The sequence below is a fragment of the Coregonus lavaretus genome (assembly GCF_964263955.1).
Source record: "Coregonus lavaretus genome assembly, contig: HAP1_SCAFFOLD_236, whole genome shotgun sequence".
Taxonomy (NCBI): Eukaryota; Metazoa; Chordata; class Actinopteri; order Salmoniformes; family Salmonidae; genus Coregonus; species Coregonus lavaretus.
The window spans coordinates 128101-156080 of NW_028163050.1; the positions used below are offsets into that span (position 1 = coordinate 128101).

The following is a 27980-nucleotide window of genomic DNA, read 5'->3' on the forward strand; positions in this document are numbered from 1 at the left end:
TTCTTATTGATCATCATTATAATAATAAGTCATGTCGTTATCATTAGTAGCTTTAGTATAGCAGCCTTTTATAACCACCATCGAGCTGTAGGCCTAAGAGCGCTTCCTGTTTAGTCTTAATACCGTAACATACTTAGGCCTGTATTTCAATACTTCTATAGACTACTGTATCTATCAATCAATCATTCATTCGTTCATGTCATTACACAGCATACGAGTCGTTCATGATTTGAAATGCAATCAAGCATTTTAGTTTTAAAATAAAGCTAGCCTTGAGTAATTAAGCTTAAACAATAAATAAACCGTTCCATTTCGGAAATTGCATTCACGAATTAATGCGACTGTTCTTAGTCTTTGCTGTAATAATGGCATAACAAGAAAACGTTGCAACAGACTCTCTGGTACGCTTATAATTTATTTTGTGTAATTTACATAGTTCCAAACGGTCAGAAAAACGATATTGTAATCTAACAGCACCTGTTTGGCACACATAATATCCACGCAGCGCTTCCTCCTAACCTTATTTTTCTTGATCTCCAGTATTTTCCACAACTAGTCACATTTATTCCACACATCTGACTTCCCCTTTACCTCCTGAGCAACCAGTAAACATTCCCCTTTACCTCCTGAGCAACCAGTAAACATTCCTCTTTACCTCCTGAGCAACCAGTAAACATTCCCCTTTACCTCCTGAGCAACCAGTAAACATTCTCCTTTACCTCCTGAGCAACCAGTAAACATTCCCCTTTACCTCATGCGCAACCAGTAAACATTCCCCTTTACCTCCTGCGCAACCAGTAAACATTCCCCTTTACCTCCTGAGCAACCAGTAAACATTCCCCTTTACCTCCTGCGCAACCAGTAAACATTCCCCTTTACCTCCTGCGCAACCAGTAAACATTCCCCTTTACCTCCTGAGCAACCAGTAAACATTCCCCTTTACCTCCTGAGCAACCAGTAAACATTCCCCTTTACCTCCTGCGCAACCAGTAAACATTCCCCTTTACCTCCTGAGCAACCAGTAAACATTCCCCTTTACCTCCTGCGCAACCAGTAAACATTCCCCCGTCTCGAGTTTATTTGTCACGTCCTCTGCTTCCATTTTGCTGTCACGCGTAACAGTTTTCAGAGTTCGCTATAGCAATTGTATTGATGCGATTATGATACGCTATAGGTCTGTCCCCATTATACGGACGGGATTCGTTTTACTGGAGGAGGTCGGGTAATGTAATTATGTGCACGAGCACAAAACACCACATCTGTAATTTTTGTCCCGTCCGAATCTGCCATGTCAGTCATTTTTACATGGCAGGAGAGTAACAATTCCGGCCAGAAAAACCTACTGTTTTTTTGGTGAACTCAAAAGGTCCTCTGATAATACTGGTCCCGTGCAAATCGACTTTCCTGTGTTTTGAGAGAAATGTCTGAGTTTGACAGGTGTTGCTCGCGGTTTGAGCAAGAAAACAATAACTGATTGGATCAATTGAACTGAGTGCTGCACATAAGCTATATATATGAATGGCCAACGTGTGGCCTAGCTATATATATGAATGGCCAACGTGTGGCCTAGCTATATATATGAATGGCCAACGTGTGGCCTAGCTATATATATATGAATGGCCAACGTGTGGCCTAGCTATATATATGAATGGCCAACGTGTGGCCTAGCTATATATATGAATGGCCAACGTGTGGCCTAGCTATATATATGAATGGCCAACGTGCGGCCTAGCTATATATATGAATGGCCAACGTGTGGCCTAGCTATATATATGAATGGCCAACATGTGGCCTAGCTATATATATATATATATGAATGGCCAACATGTGGCCTAGCTATATATATATATGAATGGCCAACATGTGGCCTAGCTATATATATATATGAATGGCCAACATGTGGCCTAGCTATATATATGAATGGCCAACATGTGGCCTAGCTATATATATGAATGGCCAACATGTGGCCTAGCTATATATATGAATGGCCAACATGTGGCCTAGCTATATATATGAATGGCCAACATGTGGCCTAGCTATATATATGAATGGCCAACATGTGGCCTAGCTATATATGAATGGCCAACATGTGGCCTAGCTATATATATGAATGGCCAACATGTGGCCTAGCAACTTTCACAGTCAACGCTTTTGTTTATATGTTTTGTGCGTAATAATTGAATATTGCCAAACGCGTCAGTAAAACATATTGAGCCTATTTAATGCGATCCTTGCCGTTAATAGATCGCGAAGCATCATACAACAGACCTAAACGTTTGGCAAGTTCACGTTCTCATCCACAGCCTTGGGGGCATTTAGGAAGTACTGCAGGTCACCTGGACGAGTTAAATACTGTATCTTCATGCCTAGAATTAAAAACCTCCAGGCTTCGGTCATAACTGTCAATTTATAAAAAATAATAATATTCATAATAATAATAATAATAATAATAATAATAATAATAATAATAATAATTACAGGGGGCAGTTTGGAGAAAAAAACGAATCCCGTCCGAGTCGTCCTCTGGAATAACGGACATTCTGGAGTAATTATTACATAACCAACGTTCTCTAGTAATACTAGTCCCGTGGGAATAGGTCTTTGGTCACGCGATGCGATGTATACATGTGTCAGGTAAAGAGCGCAAGGGTTGAGGGAATAGGAAATGGTTTTCCTAAACAAATGAGGGATTTCGGTAACAGAACTTTTCAGTCAGAAATGGCAGTAATTATGTTGCAGCTTCAGCAACAGTGACAGCGCGATACACACTGTTGATGTTCTGTGGTGGTCGCTGCATCAGGGAGGAGAGAGAGACAACGGGCTGATGTTCTGTGGTGGTCGCTGCATCAGGGAGGAGAGAGAGACAACGGGTGATGTTCTGTGGTGGTCGCTGCATCAGGGAGGAGAGAGAGACAACGGGCTGATGTTCTGTGGTGGTCGCTGCAGCGGGGAGGAGAGAGAGACAACGGGTGATGTTCTGTGGTGGTCGCTGCATCAGGGAGGAGGGAGAGACAACGGGCTGATGTTCTGTGGTGGTCGCTGCAGCGGGGAGGAGAGAGAGACAACGGGCTGATGTTCTGTGGTGGTCGCTGCATCAGGGAGGAGAGAGAGACAACGGGTGATGTTCTGTGGTGGTCGCTGCATCAGGGAGGAGAGAGAGACAACGGGTGCTAGTCACACAGTCACTCGCTGTCTCTTTTTTAACACGGCAGCAAGTCTGAGCCCGGCCCGGCACAATCAAATAAATTGCGGTCGGACTCCCTCTAGTTATTTGTATCTTAATGATTTAATCAAACTGTGTGCTTAAAGCATTAGACAAGCTCAGTGCATATAGCTGATTTGATAAAAACACATCGGATGTGTCAATATATGGAAAAACACGTTTTAAAAATTCAACCAGTGGGTCGAAAGAACAGACGACTCTTGATGGATCAACAATTTTTTTTTGATAGGGGACAACCCTAATGTGCACAAACCTAATTATGTGCAGAAACATCATCATTAGCATGATAGGATGTTAATTGCTTAATTAACTCAAGAACCACACCTGTGTGGAAGCACCTGCTTTCAATATACTCAGTATCCCTCATTTACTCCAGGGTTTCCATTATTTTGGCAGTTACCTGTACGTCCCAAATGGTACCCTATTCCCTTTAGTGCACTACATTAGACCAGAGAATGGTACCCTATTCCCTTTAGTGCACTACATTAGACCAGAGAATGGTACCCTATTCCCTTTAGTGCACTACATTAGACCAGAGAATGGTACCCTATTCCCTTTAGTGCACTACATTAGACCAGAGAATGGTACCCTATTCCCTTTAGTGCACTACATTAGACCAGAGAATGGTACCCTATTCCCTTTAGTGCACTACATTAGACCAGAGAATGGTACCCTATTCCCTTTAGTGCACTACATTAGACCAGAGAATGGTACCCTATTCCCTTTAGTGCACTACATTAGACCAGAGAATGGTACCCTATTCCCTTTAGTGCACTACATTAGACCAGAGAATGGTACCCTATTCCCTTTAGTGCACTACATTAGACCAGAGAATGGTACCCTATTCCCTTTAGTGCACTACATTAGACCAGAGAATGGTACCCTATTCCCTTTAGTGCACTACATTAGACCAGAGAATGGTACCCTATTCCCTTTAGTGCACTACATTAGACCAGAGAATGGTACCCTATTCCCTTTAGTGCACTACATTAGACCAGAGAATGGTACCCTATTCCCTTTAGTGCACTACATTAGACCAGAGAATGGTACCCTATTCCCTTTAGTGCACTACATTAGACCAGAGAATGGTACCCTATTCCCTTTAGTGCACTACATTAGACCAGAGCCCTGTGGGCCTTGGTCAAAACAGTGCACTAAATATGGAAGCGGGTCCCAGTTGGGATTCATTCATATTGGGTACTGTTGCATTTTCAGCTCATAAGGCAAAGATAGACTGGCCTATTGAACTGATGAGCACAGGAAGCAAGCTCCTTATTATACCCAAACTATGATGCCACTCTCCCGAGTGGTGCAGTGGTCTAAGGCTGTGCCACTAGAGATCCTGGTTCGAATCCAGGCTCTGTCGTAGCCGGCCGCGACCTGGAGACCCACGGGGCGGCGCACAATTGGCCCAGCGTCGTCCAGGGTAGGGGAGGGAATGGCCGGCAGGGATGTAGCTCAGTAGAGCATGGGGTTTGCAATGCCAGGGTTGTGGGTTCGATTCCCACGGGGGGCCAGTATAAAAAATGATGTATGTACTCACTAACTGTAAGTCGCTCTGGATAAGAGCGTCTGCTAAATGACTAAAATGTAAATGTAAATGTAATGGCAAACTATGATAACAAATGGTCACATTTAGCTAAACAAACCCAGCAGAACACATTCTTGGAAGGCATCTCTTTACGTTCAGTCCAGTGCACTGATTTATGGAGAGATCAGTTAAAACAGCCTAGCCCCAATTCCTCTAGATCTAGGGGTCAACATTAGTAATGCATTACACTGTGCAACGCCAGGAATGCCTCAACCAAGATTATGGGGCGGTTTCCCGGACACAGATTAAGTCTATCCCTGGACTGAGAAGCATGCTCAATGGAGAATCTCTATTGAAAATGCTTTTTAATCTAGGATACGTCTTAGACTGTGTCTGGGAAACTGACGCTATGAGTAATGATGCCATTTAGTGTCCTCCTCCTCTTGCAATGACAAAGCTATTTGTTGAGTATCTCACAAACATACTGTATCTCTGAGTGGGCTAATGCATTTTCACTACAACATTATGATACAACAAGTTATACACAATAAACAATCCCCACAGAGAGCATGGCTCTGTCCCAAATGGCACCCTATTCCCTGTGTAGTGCACTACTTTTGAGGGCTCTGGTCAGAAGTTAGTGCACTACATTGGGAATCAGGTGCCATTTGGCCACAGCCCATGAGAATGAGATGTCCCAGAGGAAAACACAGCGCCGTTGTCAGGCTGAGCTCCCCATGACTGACACTGACATCTCACTCTGAAGCAACCTTCAGTATCATAAAATTATCTAAACTATCTATGTCTGTTTGTTTGTTTACCTGTGTTCAAGTTTTAAATACCACTGCTTGGTTTAAAATTACAAGATCTGCTCTGTCTCAACAACAGATTGAAAGTTATTCAAGCACGGACCTGGTATTCATTTGCATTAGGCTATATATGATATCATTATCTTGTGCTGGTAGAAGGAATCTCCAGCTTGATGGCCCCATCTTTGTCCTGTGATCAGAAAACCTTTGGCATGGATTAATTCACAAAGGTTATTGAGTTAAACATGTCTAGTTAGGTCATATTTATTTTTACTAGTGACCGTCACAACAAGCATCTATAGTTGATGCCATATGGAGAATTCATTGAATAATATGCCATTTTAGCAGACCCTTGGCGTTACAAGCGCCGTGTTTTACCAGCTGAGCTACAGAGGACCTGTAGCTTCAAGCTAAAGACAAATCAGCCTCCCAGCAGATCTGCCACTAGATGTATTACATGTCTACAGGATAAAAACTGCAACAACGTTGTTGTTGTTGTAGACACAGCTACAATGTAATATTCGAAAAGAGATGTGTGGTGTGGCGAAACAGATGAGCATTCAGAAAACATTCAGAAAACATTTGGATGACTAGGTTAGTAGGTATAGAATAAGGACCAAAGTATCTAGCCAAATATCTCTATCCAACGTATTTATCTATCTATCTATCTATCTATCTATCTATCTATCTATCTATCTATCTATCTATCTATTTATCTATCTATCTATCTATCTATCTATCTATCTATCTATCTATCTTACCTTCTCTCCGATGCTGCTAGTGGTGTTTCCGACATCTGGACTGGGTGTGAGGACTCCGGCTGCCGCTGCCTCCTCGGCTCCGAGCGGATGGCAGATCTCCTGAATGGGTTTTTGCCCCGACGATGCTAGCGATTTAGCGGTGCCAGCACTCATTGTGCAAGCGAGGGGAAACCGCGAACGGAATTTCCGGAAAATATCTTAGTTTCTTGGCCTGGAATTATGGTTTGTTTTATGATTATTTCCAATCCCGTGTATCAAATACTGGACCCGTTGGATGCAACCACACAGCTGTCAGCTGACTCGCACCGCGCAGTCTCGGAAGTACAATATAAAAGTACCGGAAGTAATAAAACGCTTGAGCCAGAGGGCACGTTCGAGCGGATCACTTTTGTCATTTCGGTGACTATCGTTGGTCACAGCCTTTAAAAGTGTGTTGCATTATCGGAATAAAAGTTCTACGACTTGTGCCTACATGAACATTACAACAACCATGTGATCAAAGGTCATGAAGTTTTTACTGCAGTTGCTCCTCACCAGCTGCAACTTGCAACCATTGCCTGCATTGTGGAAGACACTAATTGTCAATCAATCATAACAGTGTTTTTGTTTGACGTGAACGGGACATTTTTACATTTACATTTTAGTCATTTTAGCAGACGCTCTTATCCAGAGCGACTTACAGTTAGTGAGTGCATACATTTTCATACTGGCCCGCCGTGGGAAACGAACCCACAAATACTTGACTGAAACAGGAAGCAGTTTGGGAGACAGGCATTCTGGAGAGAGACATGCCTTTTGCATCTGAGCCACAATCCCCATATTCTTGGTCCATGTCACCCCCGTGGCCTCCTCAATGGATTAGTCCACTGAGACCGGAGCAAATCAGGCAGGTGTCTCGTGTGCCATGAAAGAAAAATCGATTTGCGACTGCTGGACTAAAAAAAGCTCATGTTTTCAATACGGACCCCTTTTGTCACACAGTATTCCATATGGCACCCAGATCTTATGAACAGTAGCGGTGTGTTGGTAAAATCACTGGGGAAGCCAAGCCCCCCCCTCCCTCTAAAAAAAACAACGCCATATTACAACCTCTCTGTTGTGATAATTGCCTTGTTTGCTCTATAACCTGTTAATTCAGTGACTCGCTCAATACGGAAGTGGTCAGATCAAATCAAATCAAATTTGATTGGCCACATGCGCCGAATACAACAGGTGCAGACATTACAGTGAAATGCTTACTTACAGCCCTTAACCAACAGTGCATTTATTTTTTAAAAAAAAGTAAAATAAAACAACAACAAAAAAGTGTTGAGAAAAAAAAGAGCAGAAGTAAAATAAAATAACAGTAGGGAGGCTATATATACAATAGAATAAAGTGACAGTAGGGAGGCTATATATACAGGGGGGTACCGGTGCAGAGTCAATGTGCGGGGGCACCGGCTAGTTGAGGTAGTTGAAGTAATATGTACATGTGGGTAGAGTTAAAGTGACTGCATAAATAATTAACAGAGTAGCAGCAGCGTAAAAAGATGGGGTGGGGGGGCAGTGCAAATAGTCCGGGTAGCCATGATTAGCTGTTCAGAAGTCTTATGGCCTGGGGGTAGAAGCTGTTGAGAAGTCTTTTTGACCTAGACTTGGCACTCCGGTACCGCTTGCCGTGCAGTAGCAGAGAGAACAGTCTATGACTAGGGTGGCTGGAGTCTTTGACAATTTTGAGGGCCTTCCTCTGACACCGCCTGGTGTAGAGGTCCTGGATGGCAGGAAGCTTGGCCCCAGTAATGTACTGGGCCGTACGCACTACCCTCTGTAGTGCCTTGTGGTCGGAGGCCAAGCAGTTGCCATACCAGGCGGTGATGCAACCAGTCAGGATGCTCTCGATGATGCAGCTGTATAATTTTTTGAGGATCTGTGGACCCATGACGAATATTTTCAGTCTCCAGAGGGGGAATAGGCTTTGTCGTGCCCTCTTCACGACTGTCTTGGTGTGTTTGGACCATGATAGTTTGTTGATGATGTGGACACCAAGGAACTTGAAGCTCTCAACCTGTTCCACTACAGCCCGTCGATGAGAATGGGGGCGTGCTCAGTCCTCTTTTTTTCCCTGTAGTCCACAATCATCTCCTTTGTCTTGGTCACGTTGAGGGAGAGGTTGTTATCCTGGCACCACACGGCCAGGTCTCTGACCTCCTCCCTATAGGCTGTCTCATCGTTGTCGGTGATCAGGCCTACCACTGTTGTGTCGTCGGCAAACTTAATGATGGTGTTGGAGTCGTGCCTGGCCATGCAGTCATGGGTGAACAGGGAGTACAGGAGGGGACTGAGCACGCACCCCTGAGGGGCCCCCGTGTTGAGGATCAGTGTGGCAGATGTGTTGTTACCTACCCTTACCACTTGGGGGCGGCCCATCAGGAAGTCCAGGATCCAGTTGCAGAGGGAGGTGTTTAGTCCCAGGATCCTTAGCTTAGAAAAGGCGGGTCGAACAGGCCCCCATTAACATCAATGGGGCTGTAGTGGAGCGGGTCGAGAGTTTCAAGTTCCTTGGTGTCCACATCACCAACAAACTATGATGGTCCAAACACACCAAGACAGTCGTGAAGAGGGCACGACAACACCTTTTCCCCCTTAGGTGACTGATAAGATTTGGCATGGGTCCCCAGATCCTCAAAAAGTTCTACAGCTGCACCATCGAGAGCATCCTGACCGGTTGCATCACCGCCTGGTATGGCAACTGCTCTGCATCTGACCGTAAGGCGCTAACTCTTTCTTGAACTGCATTGTTGGTTAAGGGCTTGTAAGTAAGCATTTCAGGTTAAGGTCTACACCTGTTGTATTTTGCGCATGTGACAAATAAAAATTTGATTTGATTTGACTGGAGACTTTGGCAGAATATTTTCTTAATACTGCACAAATGATCGAAATGGCAGGCTACTTTGACACTGACAAACAGAATCTGAGATCAATAAAAACGATTTTGTCTTGAACCCATCAAATGTAGGCCTAGGTGTGTCGAGACATTATAGGCTACAATATGAGGATGAAATTATAGTCCTAAACATGCTTTCCAGTTTCACTGACTCGCTCAATGATGCGCAGCTCACTTGCTGGTGATGGCCGATGCGCTCGTGCCAGAAGCCTCTCTCTCTCTCTCTCTCTTTTGTAAAACAATATTTGGAAGTTGATCAAATATTTTGGTAGCCTACAGCATAGTCTTCTCTTTTCAGCAGGAGCCATTTGCTTTCCAACCGGTGTTTTCCCTCGATTATATTTGAAATATTATGAAAGACCTGTTTTGTCTGCGTGCTGTTGCCGCTTGTTCTTGGGCTACAATCCACTGGCAATTTTTTAAAAATAAGCTATTAATCCTCGATGGCTAAATTATAAGCCTTCTCGTGGTGTAGTAGGCTATTCTGAATGATTTCATTTCTTTATGAACAGACAGCAGTTATTCTATAACTGTGGTCCTCTGTAGCTCAATTGGTAAAGCATGGCGCTTGTAACACCAGGGTAGTGGGTTCGATCCCCGGGACCACCCATACGTAAAAATGTATGCCCTCATGACTAAGTCGCGAGTGGATAAAAGCGTCTACTAAATGGCTTATTATTATTATTATAACTTTGCAAATGTCTTTCAATTCATCAGGGCTGCTGCAGTTCCTCCAGCAGCCTTCACGCCACTTTCATTCTATAAGGATATAAATGATGAAGTGCAACGCTGGAGAGATGAGAGTTCAGGCTCCTGTCTATCAGAGCAGAGAGAGGGAGAGAGATCATAGAAAGTGAATCTCATTCTAGTTATGTGCGCGATACTGGCTTGGTCTCAAACAAAGGTTACAATGTTGCGCAAACCATAAACCCGGGGCGCCCAAACCAAATCAACTCCTAGAATATCTCTTAGAACAAATCATCACTTTCACAGGTAGTTCTACATAATGACAGGGGTTGGCTTTCATTTGAGTGATAGCTAGCTTGACTGTCAAATCTGTGTATTTGTTTGTGTCCAGCGACTTTTATACAGAGTGCGCCTCGATTTTTCCTCGCCATTTGAGTTTGAAAATTATCAACCGTGTCGCGTGCGTGAGCGTTGCAAAATAAATGTACACATACATGTTATTTAATCATTGCACGCTGCAAGTCCCGCCTCTCCCATCTCCTCATTGCTTTTTAGGAGCATATACCCACGTGGGTGATTGAAAGATGAACTGAGGTCCACACTCCAGTCCAGTTGGTGATGGTAATGCACCTTAAAGTTGGTTGCCAACCGCCATATAAAGTCCAAAGAAGAAGTAGAAGCCTGAAGGCGGAGAGATTACTAGAAACATACTCCGTTTACCCTTTTATCTGTGGATTAATTATCATAGAGGACCTTGTGCATTTCAGGTAAAATAACAACCCAATGTTTATTTTACAGCACTTACACTTAGACAAGTTGACTAACAAATAGCCTACCAAAATGTCGCAAATTATAAGCAGAAACATATCTAAAGCAGGCAACAACAAAAAATCCTGCACCCCCTGTCAAAACATCTTTACCCCGTCTCTGACTGTAGCCTATTAATAATAATAATAAGCCATTTAGCAGACGCTTTTATCCAAAGCGACTTACAGTCATGTGTGCATACATCTTTATGTATGGGTGGTCCCGGGGATCGAACCCACTACCTTGGCGTTATAAGCGCCATGCTCTACCAATTGAGCTACAGAGGACCACAGGGGTTGGGTGCGGGCCTGAGATATTCACTTTATCACAAATATTTGTCAAGGAGTAATTTTCTATACTCATACAGGAGTAATAAAGGCCTAGTGCACTAAATTGGTGAGAGAGATTTAATTTTAATTTTGTATAATTATAATAATAATAATTGTAATTGTGATTTATCAGGGATGCTGCAGCATCCTCAGCGGCCCTCACACGGCCCTCACTCGGCCCTCACACGGCCCTCACACGGCCCTCACACGGCCCTCACACGGCCCTCACACGGCCCTCACACGGCCCTCCAGGACATCTTCCGAGTCACAGGAAGGCCAAGAAGATCATCAAGGACCTCAGCCACCCGAGCCACGGCCTGTTCACCCCGCTATCATCTAGAAGGCGGAGACAGTACAGGTGCATCAAAGCTGGGACCGAGAGACTGAAAAACAGTCACCACTAGCCGGCCTCCGCCCAGTACCCTGCCCTGAACATTACTCACTGTTACTAACCAGACCACCCGGTACTCTACCCTGCACTCTACCCTGCCCTATGTACATAAAGTTTTGAACACTGGTCACTTTAATAATGTTTACATACTGTTTTACTCACTTTATATGTACACTGAGGAACACCTCCCCCCCCCCCCCCCCTTCCCCACCCTTTTGCCCATGTTGACTCCAATGCTTCCCACAGTTGTGTCAAGTTGGCTGGATGTGCTTTGGGTGGTGGACCATTCTTGATACACACGGGAAACTGTTGAAGGTGAAAAGCCCAGCAGCATTGCAGTTCTTGACACACTCTAACCAGTGCGCCTGGCACCTACTACCATACCCCGTTCAAAGGCACTTCCATCTTTTGTCTTGCCCATTCACACTCTGAACGGCACACATACACAATCCATGTCTCAATTGTCTCAAGGTTTAAAATCCTTCTTTAACCTTTCTCCTCCCCTTCATCTACACTGATTGAAGTGGATTTAACAAGTGACATCAATAAGGGATCATAGCTTTCACCTGGATTCACCTGGTCAGTCTATGTCCTGGAAAGAGCAGGTGTTCCTAATGTTTCAACTCTCAGAGAATATAATGTATTCTAGTCATGGCTCATCCTATATAACTGCTGCTGTACACACCTTGCAACAAGCTCTCTCAGTCTCACTGCAGAATTAGACGTTCATCCACGTTCTCCAAAACGTCACATTTCGAAGTTAAGGGTTAAGTTTAGGCATTCATTCCGAATGGTTAAGGTAAGGGTTAAGGTTTGGGATAGGATCGAACACACAACCTTCTAATCTAGAGGCATGGGATTACACCACCCCTGTCCAAGCCTGCTTAATGGTTATAACGCTCTGTGTTGCCCCTAGTGGCCGGTTTTTAAGGCATTTACCGACGTCCTCAGGACATTGATAGACGTCCAATTTCGACTTCAATCTAGAACGATCTCCCTGCACCTTTTCCATTCATATACTGTCCACACCGTTTTATATACAGTGCCTTCGGAAAGTATTCAGACACCTTGATGTTTTCCACATTTTGTTACGTTACAGCCTTATTCTAAAATGGCTTAAATTGTTTTTTTCCCTCATCAATCTACACAGAATATACCATAATGACAAAGCATAAACTGGTTTTTAGAAATTGTTGCTAATATATATAAAAATAAAAACTTAAATATCACATTTACATAAGTATTCAGACCCTTTACTCAGTACTTTGTTGAAGCACCTTTGGCAGCGATTACAGTCTTCTTGGGTATGACACCACAAGCTTGGCACACCTGTATTTGGGGAGTTTGAGGTCGAAGGAATTGTCCGTAGAGCTCCGAGACAGGATTGTGTCGAGACACAGATCTGGGAAGGGTACCAAAACATTTCTGCAGCATTGAATGTCCCCAAGAACACAGTGGCCTCCATCATTCTTAAATGGAACCAAGACTCTTCCTAGAGCTGGACGCCCGGCCAAACTGAGCAATCGGGGAGAAGGGCATTGGTCAGGGAGTTGACCAAGAACCCGATGGTCACTCTGACAGAGCTCTAGAGTTCATCAGTGGAGATGGGAGAACCTTCCAGAAGGACAACTATCTCTGCAGCACAACACCAATCAGGCCTTTATGGTAGAGTGGCCAGACGGAAGCCACTCCTCAGTAAAAGGCACATGACAGCCCGCTTGGAGTTTGCCAAAAGGAACCTAAAGACTCTCAGACCATGAGAAACAAGATCCTCTGGTCTGATGAAACCAAGATTGAACTCTTTGGTCAATGCCAAGCGTCACGTCTGGAGGAAACCTGGCACTATCCCTACGGTGAAGCATGGTGGTGGCAGCATCATGCTGTGGGGATGTTTTTCAGCGGCAGGGACTGGGAGACTCGTCAGGATCAAGGCAAAGATGAACGGAGCAAAGTACAGAGAGATCCTTGATGAAAACCTGCTCCAGACTGCTCAGGACCTCAGACTGGGGCGAAGGTTCACCTTCCAACAGGACAACGACCCTAAGCACACAGCCAAGACAATGCAGGAGTGGCTTCGGGACAAGTCTCTAAATGTCCTTGAGTGGCCCAGCCAGAGCCCGGACTTGAACCTGATTGAACATCTCTGTAGAGACCTGAAAATAGCTGTGCAGCAACGCTGACAGAGCTTGAGAGGATCTGCAGAGAAGAATGGGAGAAACTCCCCAAATACAGGTGTGCCAAGCTTGTAGCGTCAAACCCAAGAAGACTCAAGGATGTAATTGCTGCTAAAGGCGCTTCAACAAAGTACTGAGTAAAGGGTCTGAATACTTATGTAAATTTGATATTTAAGTTTTTATTTTTAATATATTAGCAACAATTTCTAAAAACCTGTTTTTTCTTTGTCATTATGGAGTATTGTGTGTAGATTGATGAGGGGAAAAAACAATTGAATCAATTTTAGAATAAGGCTTTAACGTAACAAAATGTGGAAAAAGTCAAGGGGTCTGAATACTTTCCGAAGGCACTGTATATATATATTCCGGACTCTGACATTGCTCATTCTGATATTTCTTAATTTATTTAATTTTTACTTTTTGGATTGTGTGTGTATTGTTTTGTATTTCTAGTTTTTTTTTACTGCACTTTTGGAGCTAGAAACACAAGCATGATATAGGTAGGGTGACTGAGTTTAGTATTTGTGGTTTAAAGAGAGGTTTATGTGGAAGAGACATGTTGAGCATATTGAAATAAAGTGTAGGAAGGTGCTGAACCTCATGAGGCCAGTGGCAGTATACGATTGGGGTCGGAGAGACAAACACAGTTGTATATGTACCAGGCATTGATCAGGTCATCTTTGGATTATGGGTGCTTTGTAGATGGATCGGCAGCCAAAACGGTACTAGATACTAGGATACAGTCAAGGGCCCTGAGATGGTGTGTGGGATCCTTCAGGACGACACCTGTTGAGGCATTGCAGGTGGATAGTGGGGGAACTGCCACTGGGGATAAGGCAAAAAACGAAACGTGCATTAGTGTACTGGGTGAGGTTGAAAACGGAGTTCAGAAGGACATCCTGCGGTCACGGCAACTGGGGAATGCTGGGAGCAAGGAGTGGGTAAGTAGAGGGTGTGCGGGTGGACGATCGGGCAGAAGGGTGGGTAAGTAGAGGGTGTGCGGGTGGACGATCGGGCAGAAGGGTGGGTAAGTAGAGGGTGTGCGGGTGGACGATCGGGCAGAAGGGTGGGTAAGTAGAGGGTGTGCGGGTGGACGATCGGGCAGAAGGGTGGGTAAGTAGAGGGTGTGCGGGTGGACGATCGGGCAGAAGGGTGGGTAAGCAGAGGGCGTGCGGGTGGACAATCGGGCAGAAGGGTGGGTAAGCAGAGGGCGTGCGGGTGGACAATCGGGCAGAAGGGTGGGTAAGCAGAGGGCGTGCGGGTGGACAATCGGGCAGAAGGGTGGGTAAGCAGAGGGCGTGCGGGTGGACAATCGGGCAGAAGGGTGGGTAAGCAGAGGGCGTGCGGGTGGACAATCGGGCAGAAGGGTGGGTAAGCAGAGGGCGTGCGGGTGGACAATCGGGCAGAAGGGTGGGTAAGCAGAGGGCGTGCGGGTGGACAATCGGGGAGAAGGGTGGGTAAGCAGAGGGCGTGCGGGTGGACAATCGGGCAGAAGGGTGGGTAAGCAGAGGGCGTGCGGGTGGACAATCGGGCAGAAGGGTGGGTAAGCAGAGGGCGTGCGGGTGGACAATCGGGCAGAAGGGTGGGTAAGCAGAGGGCGTGCAGGTGGACAATCGGGCAGAAGGTGGTAGAATGTGGACTGGGGGAGAGAGAGACGGGGCCGGCAATTGGATTGGAGAACGTTCCTCCGTGGCTGTTTTCCCGAAACCAAGTGTAGACGTGGATATGATTGAGGGCAGGAGAGAACGGGGTGAGGACATGAGACGGTGTGTGGAGAGATATATAGATAATCAGTTTTATTCGTTTTTAAGGCGATATATACAGATGGGTCAAAATATCCAGTCAGTGGTAGGTTGGGGGCACGGGTGTATATCCCAGATGTTCAATGTTAGAGTATGTAAGCAGTTAACTGATTATGTGTCAGTGTTGATGGCCATGATTCTAGGTTTGAGATGGATGGAGGAGGTGAAACCTCTCAGAGTGGTGACCTGCTCTGATTGGGCTGCAGTGTTGAGCAGTGTGGAGACGGACAGGTCGGATAGGGGAGACTTGTTAGTGGAGATGATGGTGCTGGATGATGGGATTGGAGAGGATGGGAGTGGTGGGAAACTTTTGCTGGGTTCCAGTCCATGTGGGTGTGGAGCAGTGGAGGCTGCTGAGGGGAGGACGGCTGATAATAATGGCTGGAACGGAGCACATGGAATGGCATCAAACACATGGAAACCATGGAAACCATGGAAACCATGTTGGATGTATTTGATAGCGTTCCACTCATTGCGCTCCAGCCATTACGACGAGCCAATCCTCCCCAATTAAGGTACCACCAGCCTCCTGTGGTGTGGAGGGTAATGAGAAGGCTGATGTGGAGACTGAGAGTGCTGTGAGGAGAGAGGGGAGTAGATATTCAGGGTCCCACTGGGCCGCAGGGAAGTCAAGTCCTTTATCCGGGCAAAAGGGCTTGACCGTTGGCAGAGGGAGTGTGATGCTAGTAGTAAAGGGGAGGTACCGGTCAGTAGAGGAAGAGGAGGGGACTATGGGATGGAGGAGAGAGGAAGTTGTGTGGAGTAGACTACGGTTTGGGCACACAGGTTTGAATGCCACGTTGTGGATGAGAGGGATACATGAAACAGGTGTGTGACGAGTGTCCGGTGGAGGAAATGGTGGAACATGTGTTGATATTTTGTGAACTGTATGACATAGACAGGGAGAGCTTCTGTGAAAAGGTTAGAGAGACTGGATGGGGTTGGGGTTTGGGTGGTGTAGTGGGGGAGGGTTAGATAGACTGGATGGGGTTGGGGTTTGGGTGGTGTAGTGGGGGAGGGTTAGAGAGGCTGGATGGGGTTGGGGTTTGGGTGGTGTAGTGGGGGAGGGTTAGATAGACTGGATGGGGTTGGGGTTTGGGTGGTGTAGTGGGGGAGGGTTAGAGAGGCTGGATGGGGTTGGGGTTTGGGTGGTGTAGTGGGGGAGGGTTAGAGAGGCTGGACTGGGTTGGGGTGAGGGTGGTGTAGTGGGGGGAGGAAAGGGGAGGGTAGTGATGCCTAGGGCTCTATTTCACTTTCTTAGAAGAACAGGACTAATGAAGATAATTTAATGCATGTAGGCCTTGACTGGCCTCACACTCCAGTACAGTAGGTGGCGGTATATGCACCTTAAAAGTTGGATGCGATCCGCCAAGAAGAAGAAGAAGAAGAAGAAGAAGAAGAAACACGAGCATTTCCGTGCTTCTGCCATAGACGTTGATCCGGTCGATAGTCTCCAAGGTGACAGAAACGATCCGCTCGAACGCGCCCTTTTGCTTTAGTGGTCACGTGACTTTTGTAAACACACGAGCGGAGTAAGACCGGGTTTTTTTTGTTTGTTGCGGTTTGTTTCCTGTATCTACCAAAGTATTTACGTGGAACTCAAGCATACGGTTCTTTGTGATAGTTACGTAGCCATTTGGAACAATAGTGAACATCTGAAAACAGCTGCTGTCCTTTGCCGATCCCGTCCAATCTGTCCCAGTGCTAATGCTAGCTAGCTAGCGCTGTGCTCTTATCTTTTGTAACGTTTCGGCTGCAGTCACTTTCTCCGACATGGCCTCGCCTGCACCCGGAGCGGGTAAGTCAAGAAAGGCAGGGTAGTATAGCTAGCAGGTCGCGCTGACCCAGGGCGTTTTGTGCTGCTTGCTGATGGCGAGTCTTCTTCAACAGCACTGGACCACAGCTCTTTGTGCTGATACTGCACGTCTGTAACATTACTTTGTTGATAATGTTTTTTTTCCCCCCTCTACTCAGGATTTCAGAACAAGAACCGTGTTGCCATTTTGGCTGAACTGGACAAGGAGAAGAGACGCTTGATACAAAACTCCTCCATGAATAACCCTGGAGCCAGGTATCTGGAAGCATCTTGCGTGTCAGTGATATAAACCTTGCTTGCGTCCCATAGAGTTAACTCCTTTTGACCAGAGGCCTATGCGCCCTGGTCAAAAGGACTGCACTTATATAGGGAATAGGATGCCGTTTGGGACATAGGCCCCAGTGTAGCCCCTGACCCATATCTCTCCATCCCTCTCTCCAACAGCATCCCTCTCTCCAGACCAGCCCTGAATAAAGACTTCAGAGACCACGCGGAGCAGCAGCACATCGCTGCCCAGCAGAAAGCAGCTCTGCAGGTGAGACCTCATTCGAACATTTCAGAAATGCACCCTTCCTTCCTTGTTTCCTTGGACTAAGCATAGATCTGTAAGTGATTGGACGGGTGTGAGCGAGGTGACCACACTATTACTTAAACCAATCCAACCAATACAGATCTGGGATTTCTTCAAGGACAGTAGGATGAAAGGATGCATTTCGGAAGTTTTTCAAGAGGGTCATAGGTGGCTCCAGAGACATTCTGCATGATCTCTATATATACAGTAAGGCAGGGTTCGGCAACATGCGAGTGATTTATTTTATTTTATTTTTTAAATAAAGACTGTAAAATTACTAGGAATTCAGCTAAAAATGAGTTTAATTTAGGAAATCTGTTCCCAAATATTCCCACGACAAAAAAATTAAGCGATGTGATCGTGTCAATGTAATCAAGACATCAAATGAATGTTATTTTCAAATACAATCTATTTTGGGGCTTACAGTGCCTTGCAAAACTATTCAGACCCCTCTAAACATTTTATTGTTACAAAGTTACATTTTTATTATAAACAATTTGATAAATAAAATATAGTCGTTACATAAGTATTCAGCCCCTTTGTTTAGGCAAGCTGAAATTAGTTTAGGAGTAATGTTTGGCTTAACAAATCACATAAAGTTATATGGACTCACTCTGTGTGAAGTAATAGGGGTTGACATGATTTTTAAAACGACTCCCCCTTCCTCTGTCCCCCATACAACATCTGTAAGGTCCCTCAGTCAAGTATTGAATTTCCAGCACAGATTCAACTTGAAGCTGGAGTCTTATGGCTTGGGGGTAGAAGCTGTTAAGGAGCCTTTTGGATCTAGACTTGGAGCTCCGGTACCACTTACCGTGCGGTAGCAGAGAGAGAGAGAACAATCCATAACTTGGGTGGCTGGAGTCTGACCATTTTCAGGGCCTTCCTCTGACACCGCCTGGTATATAGGTCCTGAATGGCAGGAAGCTTGGCCCAAGTGATGTACTGGGCCGTACCCTCTGTAGTGCCTTGCGGTCGGAGGCAGAGCAGTTGCCATACCAGGCGGTGATGCAACCAGTCAGGATGCTCTCGATGGTGCAGCTGTAGAATTTTTTGAGGATCTGAGGACCCATGCCAAATCTTTTCAGGCTCCTGAGGGGGAATAGGCGTTGTCGTGCACTCTTCACGACTGTCTTGGTGTGTTTGGACCATGATAGTTTGTTAGTGATGTGGACACCAAGGAACTTGACGCTCCCGACCCACTCCATTACAGCCCTGTCGATGTGAATGGGGGTGGGCTCGGCCCTCCTTTTCCTGTAGTCCACGATCAGCTCCTTTGTCTTGCTCACGTTGAGTGAGAGGTTGTTGTCCTGGCACCACACTGACAGGTTTCTGACCTCCTCCCTATAGGCTGTCTCATCACCGTTGTGTAGTCAGCAAACTTAATGATGGTGTTGGAGTCGTTTGTGAACAGGGAGTACAGGAGGGGACTGAGCACGCACCACTGAGGGGTCCCCGTGTTGAGGATCAGCGTGGTAGATGTGTCTCCCGAATGGCGCAGTGGTCTAAGGCACTGCATCGCAGTGCTAGCTGTGCCACTAGAGATCCTGGTTCGAATCCAGGCTCTGTCGTAGCCGGCCGCGACCGGGAGACCCACGGGGCGGCGCACAATTGGCCCAGCGTCGTCCAGGGTAGGGGAGAGGAATGGCCGGCAGGGATGTAGCCCAGTTGGTAGAGCATGGCATTTGCAACGCCAGGGTTGTGGGTTCGATTCCCACGGGGGGCCAGTATGAAAAAAAGAATGTATGCACTCAATAATGTAAGTCGCTCTGGATAAGAGCGTCTGGTAAATGACTAAAATGTAAATGTAAATGTTGTTGCCTACCCTTACCACCTGTGGGCGGCCCGTCAGGAAGTCCAGGATCCAGTTGCAGAGGGATGTGTTTAGTCCCAGGGTCCGTAGCTTAGTGATGAGCTTTGAGGGCACTAAGGTGTTGTTATGATGATTTGATATACAACATTCATTAATGTATGTGCAGCTCATAAGCTGTATGTGGACACAGGACAAGGACACACCATGTGTTAGTGGTGTCACGAGGGAGGAATAGAAGGTCAGTGAGCCAAGATAGATTGGGGGGCCACTGGTGCTAATCTTAGGATGGGTGCGTGATGGAATGGCCTGGCTAGGGTGCCACACTACACCAAGGAGGTAGATGATATGGTGGTGGATGAGTGACAATCAATAATGGGTAGCAACTGTGTATGGGATAAAAGTAGATACAAGCTCAATGCATATAGTTGATTTTATTAAAACACATAGGGTGTGTCTATATATGGAAATATACACGTTTACATTTTTCTAGCAATCTATTGCTTGAAAGAACAGACGACTTTCGGTTGATGAACTTTTTTGTTGTTGTTGTCAGGGACAGCCCTAAGGTATTTACTTAAAAAGTAGCCACAAATATTATAATTTATTAAAACACTTCAAATAAATAGTTAACGGTATTGAAAAACCATCCCGTGGCTATTTCCAAATACCCCGGTATACGGTATACCGCCCAAGCCTATCCTAAAACTCTTTGCCATTCATAAATCAGCATGGTTATATGTCCACGGCATCTGGACACCAAAGGATTTCCTAGGTTTCCTTTCCTAGGATGTCGGGGCTTTGCAGAGAAGTGAGTGACTCTCGTCTCGTCAACCGAATCGTATCGGTGAGGGAGATGTTCATTTGGTTCCCTAATTTTTACTACTGGTAGGCCTAGTCTTTACTACTGGTAGGCCTAGTCTTTTTGATAATACATCTATTATGTTATCAATTATCTGCAGATAAATCATGAACATTCAATGAAGATGGTGAATCATCACTGCAGGAACAATAGGTAGTGGAGAATGGGGGCGGCAGGTAGCTTAGTGGGTAAGAGCGTTGTGCCAGTAACCGAAAGGTCGCTGGTTCTAATCCCAGAGCCGACTAGGTGAAAAATCTGTCGATGTGCCCTTAAGCAAGGCCCTTAACCCTAATTGCTCCTGTAAGTCGCTCTGGATAAGAGCGTCTGCTAAATGACTAAAATGTAATGACAATCTCATTCTGGTCCAAGTATTATTAGGGCCCTCACAGAATCTAGACATTAAAATGGAATTCAACAATATTAAAATATGTATTTACCTTTAGTAGGGAATTAACTAAATGTGTTAAATGAATTAATTTGCCCAAGTTTATCATAAGACATGATCAGAATGCATCAGCGATTCACATTTCCTGCAACTTTCTGAAGAGGCAATGAGAATGCCCCCCTCTGTGTGCGGTATGCCCCCCTCTGTGTGCGGTATGCCCCCCTCTGTGTGCGGTATGCCCCCCTCTGTGTGCGGTATGCCCCCCTCTGTGTGCGGTATGCCCCCCTCTGTGTGCGGTATGCCCCCCTCTGTGTGCGGTATGCCCCCCTCTGAGTGCGGTATGCCCCCCTCTGAGTGCGGTATGCCCCCCTCTGTGTGCGGTATGCCCCCCTCTGTGTGCGGTATGCCCCCCTCTGTGTGCGGTATGCCCCCCTCTGTGTGCGGTATGCCCCCCTCTGTGTGCGGTATGCCCCCCTCTGAGTGCGGTATGCCCCCCTCTGAGTGCGGTGTGCCCCCCTCTGAGTGCGGTGTGCCCCCCTCTGAGTGCGGTGTGCCCCCCTCTGAGTGCGGTGTGCCCCCCTCTGAGTGCGGTGTGCCCCCCTCTGTGTGCGGTGTGCCCCCCTCTGAGTGCGGTATGCCCACCTCTGTGTGCGGTATGCCCCCCTCTGTGTGCGGTATGCCCCCCTCTGTGTGCGGTATGCCCCCCTCTGTGTGCGGAATGCCCCCCTCTGTGTGCGGAATGCCCCCCTCTGTGTGCGGAATGCCCCCCTCTGTGTGCGGAATGCCCCCCTCTGTGTGCGGAATGCCCCCCTCTGTGTGCGGTATGCCCCCCTCTGTGTGCTCTGTGTGCGGTATGCCCCCCTCTGTGTGCGGTATGCCCCCCTCTGTGTGCGGTATGCCCCCCTCTGTGTGCGGTATGCCCCCCTCTGTGTGCGGTATGCCCCCCTCTGTGTGCGGTATGCCCCCCTCTGAGTGCGGTATGCCCCCCTCTGAGTGCGGTATGCCCCCCTCTGAGTGCGGTATGCCCCCCTCTGTGTGCGGTATGCCCCCCTCTGTGTGCGGTATGCCCCCCTCTGTGTGCGGTATGCCCCCCTCTGAGTGCGGTATGCCCCCCTCTGTGTGCGGTATGCCCCCCTCTGTGTGCGGTATGCCCCCCTCTGTGTGCGGTATGCCCCCCTCTGAGTGCGGTATGCCCCCCTCTGAGTGCGGTATGCCCCCCTCTGAGTGCGGTATGCCCCCCTCTGAGTGCGGTATGCCCCCCTCTGTGTGCGGTATGCCCCCCTCTGTGTGCGGTATGCCCCCCTCTGTGTGCGGTATGCCCCCCTCTGAGTGCGGTATGCCCCCCTCTGTGTGCGGTATGCCCCCCTCTGTGTGCGGTATGCCCCCCTCTGTGTGCGGTATGCCCCCCTCTGAGTGCGGTATGCCCCCCTCTGTGTGCGGTATGCCCCCCTCTGTGTGCGGTATGCCCCCCTCTGAGTGCGGTATGCCCCCCTCTGAGTGCGGTATGCCCCCCTCTGTGTGCTCTGTGTGCGGTATGCCCCCCTCTGAGTGCGGTATGCCCCCCTCTGAGTGCGGTATGCCCCCCTCTGAGTGCGGTATGCCCCCCTCTGAGTGCGGTATGCCCCCCTCTGTGTGCTCTGTGTGCGGTATGCCCCCCTCTGAGTGCGGTATGCCCCCCTCTGTGTGCTCTGTGTGCAGTATGCCCCCCTCTGAGTGCGGTATGCCCCCCTCTGTGTGCGGTATGCCCCCCTCTGAGTGCGGTATGCCCCCCTCTGTGTGCGGTATGCCCCCCTCTGTGTGCGGTATGCCCCCCTCTGAGTGCGGTATGCCCCCCTCTGTGTGCGGTATGCCCCCCTCTGTGTGCGGTATGCCCCCCTCTGTGTGCGGTATGCCCCCCTCTGAGTGCGGTATGCCCCCCTCTGTGTGCTCTGTGTGCGGTATGCCCCCCTCTGAGTGCGGTATGCCCCCCTCTGTGTGCGGTATGCCCCCCTCTGTGTGCGGTATGCCCCCCTCTGTGTGCGGTATGCCCCCCTCTGAGTGCGGTATGCCCCCCTCTGAGTGCGGTATGCCCCCCTCTGAGTGCGGTATGCCCCCCTCTGAGTGCGGTATGCCCCCCTCTGAGTGCGGTATGCCCCCCTCTGTGTGCGGTATGCCCCCCTCTGTGTGCGGTATGCCCCCCTCTGTGTGCGGTATGCCCCCCTCTGAGTGCTCTGTGTGCGGTATGCCCCCCTCTGAGTGCGGTATGCCCCCCTCTGAGTGCGGTATGCCCCCCTCTGTGTGCGGTATGCGCGTATGCCTCTTCGTGTAGCCGTTAGCGATGATGCTAACAAAAACGGTCTTCTGGTCGATGGAAAGGCTTTCCCAAAAACCTTCTCAATTAAATGTTAACTACAAAGTGCCTATGCCTACCTGTTAGAATGTCATGATTATTTTCATCAATCCAGTGGGTATTTGTTTAAAAAATTTGACTATCACATGTGCGCTAAAAGAACACGCTAAACAACAGCTAGGTGTGCAACTTGAATTAAAGGGTAACTACACCGCAAAATCAACATTTCTCAGATTTTCCCCAGACCTCAAAAGTGGTCTCCTGATGTGGTTTAAGCATATGTGTGGACTTAGAACATCCAATGTTTTTCTATTTAAAAAAAAAGGTGTGATTTGAGACAAGAAACCTGGAAGATAAAAAACAGAGATAATGGAATCAGGCAAAAAAAGTAAACAGATTTTATAGGGCCCTACTTAATGATATTTTTTTAAATTAATTTAGGCTATGTAAAATCAGAAATATCTAATACTTAAGACTAAGCTTTTTTATTTTTTCTATTTAACCTTTACATTTATTTTTCAAGTTAATGTGGGCTATTTACTTCATTTTTCTGTTTTAATAAAATACATAATTTGAAGAACAAACATCGTAGCAATTCATATCTTGCAGTAAAACTGTAAATAAGACTTTAATCTCAAGAGAAGACAGGTTAAATGTTTATTTTGATTTTTATGTGTGTCCCAGGTCTAAATCAGTCTCTGATTTAAAGGGTAACGTTTTTTTTTAAATGCAGTGGAACTGGCTTCGAGGTCCAGAGTTGAGTTTGAGGGACCTAGATGATATCCCAAACAACTAACACTGAATTTATACATTTTCAGTCATTTAAATTGTAAAGTCATGTCTTTCTACACAATACCACAACACATTTTTTCCAAGGTAAAGTTAAAAAAAAGTATTCAATAATTTTGCTGTGTATTTCAGATGGAATCAAGGCAAGAGGCCGCCACATTAGATCTTCTTTGGCAAACACAATCTAACCGTGGAGGCCACCCCCCTCCGGCACGGGGGGCGCCTGGCTGGCTACTTTTTCTATTTGGCTGGCTACTCTATGTACTGGTGGCTACTCTATGTACTGGTGGCTACTCTATGTACTGGTGGAAAACACTGTGTAGCTAACCTTCCTGTTTCTGTTACAGCACGCACATGCTCACTCTTCTGGATTCTTCATCACTCAAGACTCCTCCTTCGGGAACCTCATCCTCCCAGTGCTGCCACGACTAGACCCACCTCCTCCAGCAGAATAACAGAACCTTAGGAAGGAAACAGCAGAAAGAGCTAAAAGCAGCACCTGTTGGGTGTTGACGAATGGCAGCGGGCCACAGATCATCGGCCGTCATTTTCTGTTCATTTTCCAATTATTCTGTTGAATTGCCACCGTTCGTCCACACCTAGCAGGTAATTTACTGCGCATGGCCGGCGTTCGTTCTGGTGTTTCCTCCCTAACAGACATAGTGACAATACAGAGACTCTTTGTTACGAGTTGCTCTCTAGGACTTTTTGAAGAAGGTCTCGGATTGTTTGTTGAAGCTGAGGGTCATATTATTTCTGTCTATTTTTGGTATGGTGCACCGTACATTATGTGGTTTTGAAAGAAGTCAGACAATGTCGTTTTTGTAACATTTTTTATAAATTAAGGCCTAATCAAATAAAGATGAAGTCAACAACAGCATTTGGACCTTTTACTTGGGGATTGGCAAACCTAATATATTGTTATTATATATCGTTATACAAATATAACGTCTGGGTTTAATATAACATAGAAGGACCCAGGGTTGGGTAACTGATGACAAAACTAAATCAGTTACGTTACCAGCAAAAATATTGTAATCAGATTACAGATACTTTTGAAAAACTAAATGATTACTTCTTGGATTACTTTTAAATTCAAAAAGGATGTTTGTGAAAAAATACATTATGACACCTTTCTGTTTTCTCAATGACATTCAATTCAGCATTGAAGAAAGGTGCACGTTTAAGTTTGTTCCACCTGAGAGAGTCTGACCTCAGACACCACTATGATGACCACCAATCAGAGACCACTATGATGACCACCAATCAGACACCACTATGATGACCACCAATCAGAGACCACTATGATGACCACCAATCAGAGACCACTATGATGACCACCAATCAGAGACTACTATGATGACCACCAATCAGAGACCACTATGATGACCGCCAGTCAGAGACCACTATGATGACCACCAATCAGACACCACTATGATGACCACCAATCAGAGACCACTATGATGACCACCAATCAGAGACCACTATGATGACCGTCAGTCAGAGACCACTGATGACCACCAATCAGAGACCACCATGATGACACACCAAATGATGACCACGAATCAGAGACCACTATGATGACACACCAAATGATGACCACCAATCAGAGACCACTATGATGACACACCAAATGATGACCACCAATCAAAGACCACTATGATGACACACCAAATCCGTTTGATGGATCCTTTTTGTCTTATTCTAAGTAATCCAAAAGTAACAAGGTAATCAAATTACGTTACTGAGTTTGGGTAATCCCAAAATTACGTTACTTATTACAATTTTGGAGAAGTAACTAACGGATTATATTTATAAAGTAACCTACCCAACCCTGGAAGGAACTATGAACATAGCTTAGGTTATAATATTGAACTATATATACTGAACAAAAATATAAATGCATTTTATTCCAGGTGACTACCTCATGAAGCTGGTTGAGAGAATACCAAGCGTGTGCAAAGGTGTCATTAAGGCAAAGGATGGCTACTTTGAATATATTTTGATTTGTTGAACACTTTTTTGGTTACTACATGATTCCATATGTGTTATTACATAGTTTTGATGTCTTCACTATTATTCTACAATGTAGAAAATAGTACAAATTAAGAAAAACCCTTGAATGAGTAGGTGTGTCCAAACTGAACTGAGTACTGTACTCCAGACTAGTTTCCATATAGACTCTTCCTTAAATAGTTCTTGCATAGTTTGGAGTTGTGCTTTGGGTCATTGTGTGGTCCTCTGTAACTCAATTGGTAGAGCACGGCGCTTGTAACGCCAGGGTAGTGGGTTTGATCCCCGGGACCACCCATACGTAAATATGTATGCACACATGACTAAGTCGCTTTGGATAAAAGCGTCTGCTAAATGGCTTATTATTATTGTCCTGTTGTAGGAAGAAATTGGCTCCAATCAAGCACCGTCCACAGGGTATGGCATGGCGTTGCAAAATGGAGTGAAAGCCTTCCTTCTTCAAGATCCCTTTTACCCTGTACAAATCTCCCACTTTACCACCACCAAAGCACCCCCAGACCATCACATTGCCTCCACTATGCTTGACAGATGGCATCAAGCACTCCTCCAGCATCTTTTCATATGGTCTGCGTCTCACAAATGTTCTTCTTTGTGATCCGAACACCTCAAACTTCGATTCGTCTGTCCATAACACTTTTTTCCAATCTTCCTCTGTCCAGTGTCTGTGTTCTTTTGCCCATCTTAATATTTTATTTTTATTGGCCAGTCTGAGATATGGCTTTTTCTTTGAAACTCTGCTTAGGTCAGCATCCCGGAGTCGCCTCTTCACTGTTGACGTTGAGACTGGTGTTTTGTGGGTACTATTTAATGAAGCTGCCAATTGAGGACCTGTGAGGCATCTGTTTCTCAAACTAGACACTAATGTATTTGTCCTCTTGCTCAGTTGTGCAACAGGGCCTCCCACTCTTCTTTCTATTCTGGTTAGAGACAGTTGCGCTGTTCTGTGAAGGGAGTAGTACACAGCGTTGTACGAGATCTTCAGTTTCTTGGCAATTTCTCAGAACAAGAATAGACTGACGAGTTTCAGAAGAAAGTGATTTGTTTCTGGCCATTTTGAGCCTGTAATCAAACCAATTGCTGATGCTCCAGATACTCAACTAGTCTCAAGAAGGCCAGTTTTATTGCTTCTTTAATCAGCACAACAGTTTTCAGCTGTGCTAACATAATTGCAAAAGGGTTTTCTAATGATCAATTAGCCTTTTAAAATGATAAACTTGGATTAGCAAACACAACGTGCCATTGGAACACAGGACTGATGGTTGCTGATAATGGGCCTCTGTACGCCTATGTAGATATTCCGTTAAATATCAGCCGTTTCCAGCTACAATAGCCATTTACAACATTAACAATGTCTACACTGTATTTCTGATCAATTTGATGTTATTTTAAAAATGTACAAAAAAATTGCTTTTCTTTCGAAAACAATGACATTTGTAAGTGACCCCAAACTCTTGAACGGTAAATTTTGGACACCTACTCATTCAAGGGTTTTTCTTTATACAGTGAGGGAAAAAGTATTTGATCCCCTGCTGATTTTGTACGTTTGCCCACTGACAAATAAATTATTAGTCTATAATTTTAATGGTAGGTTTATTTGAACAGTGAGAGACAGAATAACAACCAAAAAATCCAGAAAAACGCATGTCAAAAATGTTATAAATTGATTTGCATCATCAAGCTTTGATTATTTGAATCAGCTGGTGCTAGGGCAAAAACCAAAACTTGCGCCCAGGGGAAGTTGGCCAAGGACCGAGTTTGGAAAATACTGCTCTAGCGGGCCTGTATGTGGACTCGCTGCCAAGGCTCCTCTGGGAAGTCCCATGGGTGTAGTGGCGCTAGCTGAGGCATGTTCCTCATCTTCTGACATGCAGAACATGACTTGGCCTTGTCTTCGATAACTGCATCCATGCCTGGCCACCAAAAAGTAGCTGTGTGCAATCTCCTTCA

At 46.1% G+C, this 27980-nt stretch overlaps 2 protein-coding genes across 2 annotated transcripts in view; one reads left to right on the top strand and one right to left on the bottom strand.

Annotated features, from left to right (window-relative positions):
- The window catches only part of LOC311118545 (sorting nexin-30-like), a 61872-nt gene extending 55231 nt beyond the window's left edge, over window positions 1-6641 (bottom strand). The window contains exon 1 of the mRNA XM_084193337.1: window positions 6325-6641. Within this exon, the coding sequence (XP_084049463.1) occupies window positions 6325-6477 (153 nt within the window). The 5' untranslated portion in view covers window positions 6478-6641. The remainder of the gene's footprint in view (window positions 1-6324) is intronic.
- A 10288-nt stretch (window positions 6642-16929) lies between these two features.
- On the top strand, window positions 16930-24877 carry LOC311118551 (SOSS complex subunit C). The gene is made up of 4 exons (XM_084193343.1): window positions 16930-17235; window positions 17412-17508; window positions 17698-17788; window positions 24347-24877. The coding sequence occupies exons 1-4, from the start codon at window positions 17211-17213 to the stop codon at window positions 24452-24454; spliced, it is 321 nt and encodes a 106-aa protein (XP_084049469.1). The 5' UTR covers window positions 16930-17210; the 3' UTR covers window positions 24455-24877.
- The last annotated feature ends 3103 nt before the right edge of the window (window positions 24878-27980 follow it).

Bases quoted from the DNA above. Each gene is read 5' to 3' on its own strand.
- LOC311118551 (XM_084193343.1), top strand. From the start codon at position 17,211: ATGGCCTCGCCTGCACCCGGAGCGG. The intron at 17,509-17,697 runs GTATCTGGAAGC...TCTCTCCAACAG, and splicing joins ATGAATAACCCTGGAGCCAG to CATCCCTCTCTCCAGACCAG. The intron at 17,789-24,346 runs GTGAGACCTCAT...TTTCTGTTACAG, and splicing joins AGCAGAAAGCAGCTCTGCAG to CACGCACATGCTCACTCTTC.